Below are 13,938 nucleotides of genomic sequence, written 5' to 3' on the forward strand. Positions count from 1 at the left end.
CAGAATCATGTACAGAAATAACACTATAAACTGATCCTAAGATAATGTATAATTTAAACTTAAAAAAATGCTACCACATAGCTAGAAAGAAAGGCCAAGTTTAATATTTTTAAAATCAAATTTAGACATATGAAATATTTGAATGTATAGTGGTTTTAAAGAATCAGTTCTGGGTCACACAGTATTATCCAAATTTGGAAACACGTTGGTTTGATTTTGGCTGAGTATTGTTGACTTCAGTTGCCATTGGTTCTTATTTTAGAAGGAAAACCACAGCTGTTCCACTATGAAAACCAAGCTGCTGATGCTGCCTTACACAATGTGGGACCGCTGGTCCATCTCAGTCCACGTTGTCTTTTTGACTGGCAGCAGCTCTTCCAGGTCTTAAGAAGAGGCAGATCTTCTCCAACACCTGCTACCTCAAAAGAGAGATCTGGCTCTATTTCTTCTTTTCCTCTGATGCTCTTCCGGATTCACTGGAATAATGTCTATAGTCAGTAATGGAATAGACATACGTGAGCGAGTTCAAGCTTAATTTAAACAAGACAGAGCTGTGGATGCTGAGGAAGCTAATCTAGAAGTAACCTATGGAAATTGTGCTTCTTTTGAGGGTGTAGGTTCACAGACTGAGAGTGCCCCTCCCCACACCCCCAGATGGCATATATGGCCAAGTCTTTTTTAAAACATTTTATTTCCAAGTCGAGCCTTCCTTTGTGGAAAGAAACAATCTAGCCATTTGGAATTCTCTAAACAAACAAACACGTTACTATTGTAATGCTGTAAGACAGGGGTCTCAGGCCATATGCAGAACTCCTCCTCTCGCCATGTGGACCTGTGAGGGGTTCTTTGCATGAGGAATGGGAGCCTGCCAGGAGCAGCATTTGGAGAGAGATCCTGGCACAGGGCCTGAGGCAGGCAGTCTGCCCTTAGATCCAGCCATGGTATGAGCTAGCAGCCCATCGGTTTGGCCTTTACCCAGTGGGGAGGATGTGCCAACTCACAGGAAAGGGGCTGGTGGAGACCTACTGGGGCTTATGGCGAAAAATGAAGGGGAGGCATGTCAGGCTTGGTGAGAAGTGGAAAACACAGCCGCTTATTCCTTGGAGAAAAACAACAGAGGGCAGGGCAGGCAGGCAGGGTGTGGACATTGGCTGCGAAAAGAGCCCCAAAGAAAAGTGACAGCGGACCAAGCAAGTGGAGGAGGACAGGAGTGAAGTAACTGCCCCCACGCCATGTTATGTGCTGTTGAGTCACTGGCAATTCTATGAATTAACGACCTCCCAAACTTCCTATAATTAACACCCTTGCCCAGATTTTGCAGAGGGCCATTGCTTCTTTTATCGAATCAAGCCATCAATCCCCCCCCCCCTTTCATACTTCCTCCAACTTTCCCAGTAAGTCTTGTTGTCTCATGATGTGACCAAAGTATGATAGCCTGTGGGCATCTTAAAATGACTCTGCTGGAGCTGGGGAGTCCCAAGGAGAGATATGCAAGAACTGGCCATCCTGCACATTATAGCTGGAACAGTTGATGTTAAGATTAAACCACTGGTTATTTGGGAGCCCAGGCTGATGAAGATGGATCCTGCCATGTTTATTATTTCCTTCCTACCAGAGGGGCTGAAAAAGGCACTTTACAGAGGGCTGCTTTTGAAGCCCATTCAGAAAATGTAACTGATAGAAAATATGGCAACCAATATTCTACATCTCACAACATAACATATCAATTTAAGGTGCAGATTCAGACAAGCCCTCAATCATCTGGAAGCAGGTTATTTCTAGATGCACCCCCCCCCCCCCCGTGCTTAAATCACTTGAGTGACTGCAAGCGTAGCATCCATCCTTTGGAAATCCATCCAGATGTACCAGGATCCTTTGCTGCTGGCTCTTCCCTCTCATGGCCAAAACTCATCTTTCAAATGAGACATTTGGAGGGTGAATATTGTTACTTGCTGGACTGCTGTGATGAATCTGTTTTAACTTTAAACCATTGACATTTTATTGCAATTTGTTTTTATTGCAAGCCACCTTGTGAGATTGCCATATCAAAATGGGGAATGTAAATTTAGTGAGCAAGTAAATGATACAAAAAAGAACACCTTGGTAGTTTATTCCCATCAAATCTGGTTCACGTTTCTTAAAAGTTCTACATTCCAGAATTACTTACAATTGTCAGCTCCTGCAACTAATCTTGAGGGCTGGGGTAGTATAGTGGTTAGTGAGTCAGGCTAGAATAGAGAAGTCCCATGTTCAAATAATTGCTAATCCTGAAACTCGCTAGATGACCTTGGACCAATCACTAGCCTACCTCACAAAAGTGTGAAGACAAAATGGAGGAGGGACCATGTGTGCTATCCTGTGCTCCTCAAAGGTTTATTAAAGCTTGAGCAACAGAAGTAGAAGATCATGCTATGGCTATGGACACAAAAGGACTCTGGATAAATTGACAAGAGAAAGAGAAATTTGACGTGGATTAGCAATCCTTTGATTTGAAAATGCATTGCATCATACATATGCTTTTTGGAAAGAACTGTGAGAGCTCCACATTCCAGTTTCAGAGTGAAGGGGAAACATTAGCTGAATGGCACAGGAATTGTGAAATAAAAATGTAGCTTTTTATAGGCAGCCTTAATGTTAAGTACAAATGTGTCACATCCACTTCCTGTTATGCTGACTAGCTTTGCTTCGCTTTTTCCTTGAGATCCTTATCCTGTTTGTCCACCCTTTCTATGTTTATGTCCAGTTTCAAACTGTAAATCACAGGGAGCTTGTTTTAACATTATTGAGGGAGGTGATAACCTAGAAACGATACATAGCAACTTTATTTCTATATTCTGGAATTATTCCACTGTAAAGGGCAACTAGCAGGGGACTGGATTTCTATAGCAAAGTGCAAGGAAGTTTTAATGTTATAATTTTAGTGGAAGTGGTTGCACACACGCAAAGTCTCCTATATGTACAAGTATCAAAGGCAAAGGAGACCCATCTCATATTGAATGCAGAAAATTTAAACAGGAACACACTATGAATTAGGGATGATCCCAGAGACTACACACACATGGGATTCGTGCTGTTTGGTTAAGGTAATGGAATGGATCCATGCACTGCTCCCCACATTATTACAGTGTGTGGCTGTCTATGCCTTTTTTAGGTTGGCTGATTTCATCTGATCCTATGCGTGTTTTCTTAGCCCAATAGTACTTACTTCTAACTCCCCAGTAAATGCATGTTCAGGGCTGCAGTCTGACTCAAGAGCTAGCCCAGTCTACAATCTGATGAACCAGTGCATTCTGTTTTCCAGCTATCAGTCCCAAGGAAGATAACCAAGCTTCTTTCACTAGTACTGAATCCTCTCACAGCTCCTGCAAAACACAGTAGGATCAGGAACTGGAGTCATAATTCTTTGTTTTTGACATTCCAGTGGGTAGCAATGGAAAAAAAGATTAAGATTTTTGAGAAGCATGGATTATGAACCTCAAGTAAGGAATAAGCAATAGTGAGCCTCCCTCATAGAGCAGCAGGGATCCAAATGAAGAAGCAAAGTTTGTTTGTGCATGTTCTCCACAAAGCATCAACATTATAATTCTTCAGTCTTCAAATATCAGAGGCTGGAGGATTTTGAGATAATGCAGGGGCATTGTTATAAACTCACACAGCCCTAATTACTGCACCATCAGTCCAGTTTACATTCAATCAGGAATATACAAGGAGGGAACATGCCCCCTGCTGTTCTCTCCTTTATCTACCTCCCACTTCTTGCTTCTTCCTTGCTTACCTCCATCCTCTTCCTCCTCAACAAACCCATTTGCTCTGGCCTTCTCCTTCTCCTCCATGACCGAAAGTTCCTCATCTGGATCATCTTCTTTCCTTACCTTATTCCTCTCTGCTCTGCCCCATTCTTTGGTCTCTGAAGTGGAGGTGGGCAAGGAGAGTGACCTTTAAATGGTTTCAGCATCTGGAGGAAACCTTCCTATAACAAGGTACTTTCCTCTTTCTCCCACTCCAGTTAAGAAAGCATAAGCACATTAACATCATAAGAAGAACCTGGCTTGATCAGATCAGTTGTCCATCTAGTCTACCCTCCTGTTTCCCAAAGTGGCCAACCAGTTTCCTGGAAGGTGAACAAACAGAAACACACAGGCTGAAGCCTTGCTCCAAGTAGCTTGTATTCAGAGGTATGCTACCTCTGAACAAGGAGGTTCTACTTAGCCATCATGGCTAATAGCCACTGGTGGACATATCCTCCATGAATTGTCTGAATTTCTTTTAAAAGTCACCTACACGTGTGGCCTTCCTACAGCGTACGTTAAGAAAGAATTTCATTTCCCATCCTGTCTACTGCCCATCAAGTACACCGGATGCCTCCCAACTTCTGATATCTTGGTCAGAGAGAGAAAAAAGTTCTCTCTCCACTTTCTCCATACCATGTATAATTTCAGAAGTCTCTGTCATTCATATCTCCTCTTAGTTTTTCATTTTATCTAAATTAGAAAGGTCCAAACTCTTTAGGCATGCGTCAGTCTTTCCTTATAAGGGAGTATGCTCTAATCTCTTGATCATTTTAGCTGTCCTGGTTTGCACCTTTTCCAGCTCTGCAACTTCCTTTATGAGATTACTGGAACTGTACATGCAGCAGTCCAAATGTTGCTTCACCATAGATCTTGGTCAAAGTAATGTTTTTCAGCTAGGGATATATAAAATGAAAAGGATGGGACTTTTTACTGTTCGGATAGTCTCCTCTGAAATCATGCAATATGCATAGCTTTTGAAACATGTATTAAGAAACACAAACTCACTATCTACTATTGATGCTTTCATTGTTAGAAAAATGATGGAATAAGCTGCCACCTAGAGTTGAGAACCAAGCTGATTTTGCAGAGTACATCTTATGTATTCCTCTGACAAAATATTGTTTGGCATCATGTTGAAATACCACTTAAATAAGTACAACAGTGACACTGATAACAAACATGATTGATTTGAGGACATGTCACAAGACTGAAAAATGGTTCTTAGTTGCTTGGGAAAATTTTATAGCTTCCTACTTTGCATTGTCATATTACATGAAGTAGGGATGATTTCTTTCAATAGTTCTGCAGTGGAGGCAGGGCTGATGCCTCCATTGAGGCAAGCCTGGCGCCTGCATCCAATGCTGAGGCACCGGAGGGGGCGCCGGGGCCAGGGGCAGTGGCGTGCGCCATGAAGCTGGCAGCAGCAGCGCGCGGGTGGCTGACCAGGAGGGATGGGAAGCTGCCCACACGCCGCCCCGGCTACCTGCCATGCTTGGCCCACAGCTACTGCAGCCTCCCAGCTCTCCTGCACTGCTGCCGCCGCCAACACATGCCCCCGGCTGGGAGCAGCAGCCATGGGCCAGGTGCAGCAGGCGTCCGGGGCGGTGCATGGAGCAATGGAGCGGGAGGGCTGGGGGACACGTGTGCGCCTCCTCAGCCACCCACCATGCCTGGCTGGGCCTGCAGCCTCTCAGCCCTCCCACCCAGCTGCCCGCCGCCCCGCAGTCTGGGTGTGCCCTCTGCGCACGTGTGTGTGGGGCCAGAAGCAGTCCTCAAGCTGCCTCCCCCCACTTGGCCTCAGGTGCCAGAAACCCTGGCGCCAGACCTGAGTGGAGGATCAGTTTAGATATTAAATTGAATTCAGTAATGATAGATTTTGAGGACTGGATATAGGGGGCAGATGACATACCTCAGTTTCCCCCCATCTAAAAGTCTCCTTGCACACACAAATGTAACATGTCAGGCCTTCTTCTTAACAGGTTTCTTTTCTATAGGGCAGGTTTTCTTTTCTTCTTAACAAGCTTCTTTTCTATAGGGCAGGTGTTTAAATGTGTAGGTTGTTGGAATAAATCACTGGAGCCTGATTTGAATAGAGTGAAGAGTACGTGCTGATGGAAAGGAGCCTTGATACTTTGTATAGTGTGTCAGTTTGTTTATCTATCCACCTACATACCCACCCACTCATCTCCTGAAGGGGTTCATGGTCAGAAAACCTTAACATTTGATTTTAACGAATGTATACTGGCCCTTGATTGTGGATGATTAATTTATTATAATTCAATCAGGTCTAATTTCATATAGAATTTGTCCTGTTTTAGAATTTAGATTTCTCAAGTATTTGGGGGATATTCTCCATGTGACAATTCAAACAGGGAATGCCACAATGCATTTTAAACTGAGATTCACATTTGAATTTATTGCCATTGTCAATTGAAATTCTGTGAGTGTGCAGACAGAAGCACTTTTTTTATAGCTTGTGAACGCTCCTATAAGTTAAACACACCCAGAATCCTTTATTTTGTTAAGGAATATCTCACAGTCCCATATTTATATCATAACAACTGCAGCACAATGTCTTCAGCACTAGGAATTGCAGTTCTGCCACCACTGGAGGAGGGAAAGATCCTGTTCCACTTCAATAAAAAACACCGTGATACATAAAAACCTAATACAGGCACAGAGGAGAGCAGAGAAATCTGTTTCTAGGGCATCCTCTCCCAACCAATGGAAAAAGAATGGGAGGCTAGTGATGGGCAAACTTCTTAGCTTGGAGTCAGTACTGGGCTTGGAAAACCATGTTTTTAAAGCCCAGAAATAGCTCGATTTATCTCAAGCCAAAACTGAACACTGTCCCACTACCAGTGAAATTTTTGGGAGCATTATGAGGCCCCAGCTGTTACTGTCATGGCCCTTGTAACCGCAAGAAGGCTGGAGTGGAGGTCAAGAACAAAAGACACTACTGGGGTGGGGGTTGAATCCTCACCTCTCAGGATAACTAACCTTCAGCTGAGAGACTGAGGAACCCAGGCTGAATCCACATTACCTTTTTCCCCGCATTTTTTCCGGGTATCTTCCGTTTGCCTCCAATCCGCGATTTTGTCTTTTCTGTTCACATCTCCACCTCCAATCCGCCTTTTCCGCGCGTCCTCGCGGTCACACGGCTGCCCGAAAACCGTTTTTTTGGGCGGGACCATTTTTCCCCGCCTTTTTTTTTTTTTAAAAAAAAACCTATTCCGTTATAACGGACATGCGTAATAAGGAAACATGACCATTTCGAAACATCAAATTAGCACAGCAACACCATTGGTCCGCGTTTCTTGGTGGGGTTTTTAAAAACGTTATAAAAGGGGAAGTGTCTGGGGAAAAACTCTTTGTGGGTTTGAATGGTTGTTTGGTGTGTTTGTATTTGGTGTTTTTGCAATCTGTGTTTTTTGAAATGGATCCTATTCTGGCGATCATCGGGCATGTGCTTTTTATTATGATGGCATGCCAGTCTCAGATGCTGCTGGCCTGCTGGCGGTACCGTGCCCAAAGGCGCAGGGCTGTTGCCAGATTTTTGTCCAGCAACTCGTTCACCACCTTGGCAATGACACGTGCACGAAGACGGCGGCGCCAGCCCCGACAGCAGTGGTTTTTTCTTGCAGAGATGCAGGAACCGAGGCAGCATTGGGTATACCCACGCAGCACGGATTGGTGGGAGAACATCGTGCTGCGACATTGGGATGAACATCGGTGGATTCGCCGTTTCAGAATGTCCAAGGGCACATTTTTGGAGTTGGTCGCCGCTCTCCGTCCAACGCTTCAGCGAAAGACAACCACCTTCCGCTCCCCAATATCTGTTGAGCGCAGAGTTGCTGTTGCGATCTGGTGGCTTGCAAGCGGCACCAGTTACCAGGTCACCAGTGACTTGTTCGGACTTGGCAAGTCAACGGTTGCCTCTGCGGTCGTAGAATTCTGCCTTGCCGTCGAGCTACACCTGCTTTCAAGAACGGTTCTCTTTGGAGACTCTATTACACAGGTTAGTTATACAGTGAACTTGCACACTTTCGTTATGACGGTAATTACTTTTTTAAAAAAATTCTGTGTTGCAAATTTAAAACTTTTTAAAAACCCTTTCATTTACAGTGATGAAATCATCCTCTACGCTTCCACCCCCAGAAAGAAGCTATTGGTACAATGGAGTGATGGATTGCACTGTCTCTCCAATGACATCACTGTAAAACTGGATTGGCAATCCGCACCTAAACAAATTTATGTATTAACCTTTGAAAATGCGCTGAACGGCAACACAATAGTGGCCATGTGTTTCTGCTGTGGTGCGTCCGCTGCAGCAATGTTAATGCCAGCAGAATTTAGGCAAGACAAATTTTACTTTGTTCCAAATCCCATTTAGTGAAACTCGACCGCATCCTCTCTTAGTGCCATTCTCCCACCACATTCGGTTCATGATGGCATAATTGTGATTTTGGACCAGTGTGGTCACTGTCTGCACAGTGTCTCACGCCACAGAAGTCTGCTCTTGGCTGGACAATTCCTTCCTGTGGTCTTTGTTTAAAAAAAATAAGATTGTTCAGGTTTGTTATTGGCCCCATGGGACTGCAATGGTGTCTCCAATTGCGCATTGTTAATACTTGCTGTCCCCATGGCTACAGTTGACCTCTGTAGAGAGACCACATATTCGATAGTTCTAGACATGGCTAAGCCATCAATCTGACAGTCTCTGAAGGGTTTATTTTTGGTCCTTTGGTTTCTGTTGAATCAAAGCTGCATTACGGAGCAGAGAGAGAGTGCATATCGTTCTCTTTCTGTGTTCGAATGATCAGAATGCAACTTCTATGGACTTGCTCCCCCACAAAATAAGTTATTAGACTGATGCCACCACCTGAAAAATCACCTCTCTATTCCTCGGAAAGATCCCGGTAACAGTTGTGGTGGATGTCCCTGGAACAACGCGAGAAACATTGTCACACAGTAAATGTTCACATTGCTTTCATGTGGCAAGCAATTTAACATCCATGGCAACTGTATTTGAATCATTGTACATGAGAGCTAGGAATAGTCAGCAGTGAAACATACGTGGATTGATTTTATTAAGGGGATTGAACACTTCAGAACACATTCTACAATGTGCTACTAACCCATTTGTAATTGGTCCTTCAAGAATCAAGCTATATCAACCCTGGGCATTTTGTTATTCGAATTACTGAGGAATCTGTTCCTTCTATCAGTATTGCAACAACACTTGACCGTGCTTCCAAATCGTTCCCTCAGTTTGGTTAAACAGTGGTCTTTGTTCCCCACCCTGTCTTTTCACACAGATAATGGATGGCTTCAGGAGGATGGGGTTTCCTCATTGCGTGGGAGCAGTAGACGGCACACATATCGCCATCTGTGCCCCTGGTGGCCGTCCAGAGCAGTATGGCAACAGGAAAAACTACTCCTCGATACTGCTCCAGGGGACCGTGGACCACAGAGGAAGGTTTGTGGACGCTGAGGTGGGGTGGAGTGGCAAAAACCATGATGCGTTTGTTTTTGCCCACTCCGCCCTGTGTTCTGCAATGGACTCCGGCGCACTGATCCCCAACAACCACGACATGGTTTTGGATGGGATTAGGATTCCACCAGTGATTTTGGCTGACGGTGCATATCCCATGTGCAGGTGGCTCATGAAGCCATACGGCCGAACCGCAACAACCACTGCACAGCGGAATTTCGATCGTCAACTTGCTCGCTGCAGGAACGTGGTGGAAAGGAGCTTCGGTAGATTGAAATCCAGGTGGAGGTGTCTCTCACACAGGCTGCAGATCAGAGAGCAAAATGTCATCTCGGTTGTGACTGCATGTGTGGTGCTCCACAATTTGTGCGAGAGCAAAGGGCACCCGATAGTGGGTGGTGGTGAATGTCCCTCACCGGTGCTGCTGTCCCAACAGGAGGAGCAAGATTACAATGGCAACACCGGGCACCTTGCGGAGGGCAAGATGGTCCGCGATGCCCTTGCTAGACACATCCTTGGAAGGATGGACTCACTCTGAGACTGCTTGTGTGTGTTGGCCAAACATGAAAACCGGAACAACACACATGTTAACCGGGCTCAAGACATGAAGAGACACTGTGATTGGGGTTGCAAATATTCTTCCTTCCTATTGTATGCTAATAAAAACACCCAACATAACATTAGAGAATCTCTCCTGATATCTTTCTTTTTTGAATTAGAACACTTGATTATAAACTTTGGAAGGAAAATTGAAATATGTGGCGTGGTTGACTTGCCTTCCAGAATGTGATATTTCCACTATGGTCTCATGCTTAGGCACAATGCTGTGTGAGAACAGATAAAAAAATGATGTTTCCCAATGAACCATCATTTTTGAAATTTCAAAAGTCTCCAGCAATTACATTTCTGCAGCCAACCATTGCTGAACATGTTTGCCTTTGCAGCATTAGAAAACAACGTTCCTGGACTCATCCAAGCACGCAGTCTGGGTAAATGTGGAGAGATCGGATTAGGGATGGCCAAATACATCAAGGAAATCCACAACTGCTGCCACTTTGCAGGATGTGCTTTTCAGAACAAACCGAGTTGTCCTTGAAATAACTCATGGTTTACTGAAATGTCTTTGTCAGGTTCCATCTCACCCAAAGAGCATAGGTTCTGTAACATCAAAAAAGCACCAAACATTGATAGCTGGAAAGGTGCTTCCTGTCCCATGAGTTCTTTTTCAAGCTTAGCTTGAAATAGCATACTCCACGATCCATTGGCTGGATGCATCAGTGGAAAAACATCTCGGGGGCAATCAAATCATTGTTTGTCACAGGTCAGGAGGGACGTGATTTAAATTTGGAAAACATCGTCTCACCTAACATGAGAGAATACATCTTTTCCATTAACTTTTTTTTTTTCTAAATATGATCCAAAAAGGGGGAATTGTTTGGAGACACAAACGGAACATGATTTAGGCTCCCATTCTTTTGGGGTGTGTGTGTGTGTGTGTGTGGTCTCACCAACAGCTGGCTGACTCTGTTATTTAGTATTGGGTTGACACAAGACACGTCTTGAGTGCCAATGGGGACAATTTTCACCATTGCGTATGCCGGAGCGGTTTATTTGGGAACTGTCCTTTGTCTCAGTCAGAGGCCAGACAAGTCATGGAATGGGTGAGAAATAAGGAAAGGCAATACAGGGGGTGGGCAAAGTTCAATCATGCCCGGACTGATTTAAACAAAAAAAGGGGGTGACTGCGGTGATGAGAGAATGGGACTGAGTGTGAGGGCAAAGTTTGAGATCATGGAAACCCTACAATTGCACAAACAGTGCCCATAAGTGCAGTTGAGGCCATGCCAGAAATAAACCACCATTATCAGCCTAGATCAGATTTTGCGTGGAAAAGCCCCTCCATGTCAAAACGCGACTGGTGTGGTCCTACTTGAACTGGGCGTGAGTGTGGACCAATCACCAAGTCGCCCTGGATTGATGTGTCCTCCACAAGTGATGAAATTGCAGTTTGCAGTAAAAGAAAAATGTATGGACGTTATAAAAAGTTGCAAACATTACTTTTTTTAATGAACAGGAGGAAATTTGAACTTGCGGCTCTACATTGTTAGAAACACCTAGCCAAAAATTGAATTAACACAACTGCAGTTATTAAAACTGTGGTGACAATAAAACCAAAGACTCATCATAGAACGACACGGCACAATGCTCAGAGGGTCAGCCTATCTCTAGGTTTGCCAACGCATGACCGTCTGCTGTTGGTGTGCCTGTTAGAGACAGTTAAAACGTCCTGAGACAACTGTTCTGTTTCTGGCGTGACAAGTGGTTGCTGGCGCTGACTTGTGAGCATCTCTCCTAGTGCTTTTAATGTTTGGACAGCATCAGTCATCACAGCAATGTTCTGTTGCCATGCTCTAGCAAAGTTGTCACTTTCTGACCTTGCCTGCTCCAAAAACTCTCTCTGGAGCCGCCTCTCATCCGACCTCCATTCACACATGACCTCTCTGTCAATCCTCCACTCTGCGAGATGAGCGTCATGTTCCTGCCGAGACCGGTTCATCATTTGGTCAGCCACGCCATATAGTGCCGCGTTACGCCTCTTCCTGTTTCTGATTTGGTTTAACCTTGTCCCCGGAGAAAGTTCTGCCAAACATGCGTTCAATCTTCCTAAATGTGTGAGAGAAAACTTTTGTTATTGATCCATACACATTAATTCCACTACAGCCATGTATAATCACAAAGCATTGCTGAAAGTGTTGTGATGGTGGGATGCGTTCCAGACTGGGCCCAAGCAAAGAAGTGAATTGTCATGACAGGAGCACTGTTCTTCAATCTGCCACAATGGTAGCCTAAAACACAGTTAACACTTCACAAAACAGCAGTCCATGCATGGATTGCCATGCACGCATGTGGATTGAGTATCGTCAGCTGTTGTGGATTGTAGAATGAGCTTGTCGGGGAGGATCAATTCCAGTATGCCAAACAAAAATTTATGAGGTGGATAGGAACAACCGTTTTCAACATCACAGGTGCGTGCTCTGAGATGAGAGGCATACCACTGTTTTGGATTAGCCAGTACACAGATTTTTACTTTTCTAACCGACGATGAATAATCCACTCACCATTGTTGTCACGCAAGCGATGGCCCATTGGCAGGTCAGATTCACTGTCTGCATCACCCTCACCATTGGCACCGTTGGGATCGTTCTCTGCAAAATGAAGCACGTGACATTATGAGTGATTAGAAAGGGTGTTCCTTGGTCAAGGTACGCAAAAAAATTATGGTTGACCTCCATTCTCCAGGTTTGTGGCCAGATGGGGTTGTCACCGGATCATGGCATGCAGAATATTGGAGATGCAGATGCTACCTCTCCTAGATCACATCAGAGGGGCAAATTGTGTCCATTTCCTACGTCTCCAATTCAGTTCTCAGTTAAACAGGTAAAGGTTTAATGTGGGCACTGTGACACAACGAATCACAGTAACTGCGTGCCTCAATGGACTCCTGATTTTGTATCAGCATGAATGTCTGCAGGACACGGGTAACGCCGTTCTTGCAAGGACAGCGATCTGGTCCGTGTCTTAACAGTTCTAAAAACACCCAACCATCCCCCCTTGAAGGCAAGACCCAAATCAGTACGATTCTCAGAAGGAAAATTTGGATTTCACAACACGTTTTTTTAAGAAATGGAACCGTTCGGCATAAGATTTTCACATGGCAATGTACTCTGCTTTGAAATAACACGTGATGGTGACCTGCACTTCTCTCGGTAGAGAAGGAAGGATCACATCTTCATGGGCAGGAATGCGCCAAAACCACACAAACCTTGTCTGGTCTGGTTCGTTCACCTTTGTTTTTTAAAAAAAAATATTAAAAAAATGCCAGCACATGACATCCCCAAATGATTATGACGCTTTGCAGGGGTGGATCCCACAATAGAAAGAAACATGGAAATTAGCTCTTAAACAAGAAATACATATTTGGCCCCCAACAGGTGCAATCAATACTCACCCTTGTCTTCCAGTCCATCTATGGTGCGGTCAAGGTCATCATCTGCTACATCCGTGGACGTTGTTGAGTTATTTTCTGGTGTCATGGAAAAAAAATTCACATTATTAGCTTTTCAGAAAGGTGAGCGTGCGCACAAACATAAATTTTTTTGTGTCACTTTTATGTTGTCTATTGTGCACTCACGTTCATACATGGTCGTTGGTGACGAGGTTCTCAAGAGGGCGGAATCCACGGTCACCAAATCATGGGTAAATAACTCCTCTGATCCCTCCATGATTATATCAGGCCTGTTCAGCTCCTGGGGACCAATACCCAAATTCAAGCTGTGTGCAATTCTTCTCGGCTTCACACTTGCATCACCTCTCAATATGCTGTCCAGCTCCCTGAAGTATGGGCAGGTGACTGGTCCGTTGCCTGAGGTGGAATTGTGAGCAATCACGCGTTTGTACTCCAAACGCATGGCTTTGGTTTTGTTCCGGCATTCCAGGGCTGTGCGTTGATGGCCACGGGAGGACATCATCAGCGCGATCTTTTGAAAGCAGTCTATGTTTCTGTGGGAGCTCCTAAGGGCTTCTTGAATCTTCTCCTCTCCCCAAAAAGAAAGCAAGTCCAGCACCTCGCGTTCCCTCCATGTTACTGATCTC

The 13,938-nt window shown here is 44.6% G+C and overlaps 1 protein-coding gene across 1 annotated transcript; it reads left to right on the plus strand.

Moving 5' to 3' along the window:
* The first annotated feature begins 7,227 nt into the window (after positions 1–7,227).
* On the plus strand, positions 7,228–9,823 carry LOC129337337 (uncharacterized). Its single transcript, XM_054990941.1, has 2 exons — positions 7,228–7,809; positions 9,110–9,823. Exons 1-2 carry the CDS (start codon positions 7,228–7,230, stop codon positions 9,821–9,823), a joined length of 1,296 nt encoding a protein of 431 aa, XP_054846916.1.
* Positions 9,824–13,938: the final 4,115 nt, after the last annotated feature.

The sequence above is a fragment of the Eublepharis macularius genome, chromosome 11 (genome assembly GCF_028583425.1).
Source record: "Eublepharis macularius isolate TG4126 chromosome 11, MPM_Emac_v1.0, whole genome shotgun sequence".
In the NCBI taxonomy this organism is placed as follows: Eukaryota; Metazoa; Chordata; class Lepidosauria; order Squamata; family Eublepharidae; genus Eublepharis; species Eublepharis macularius.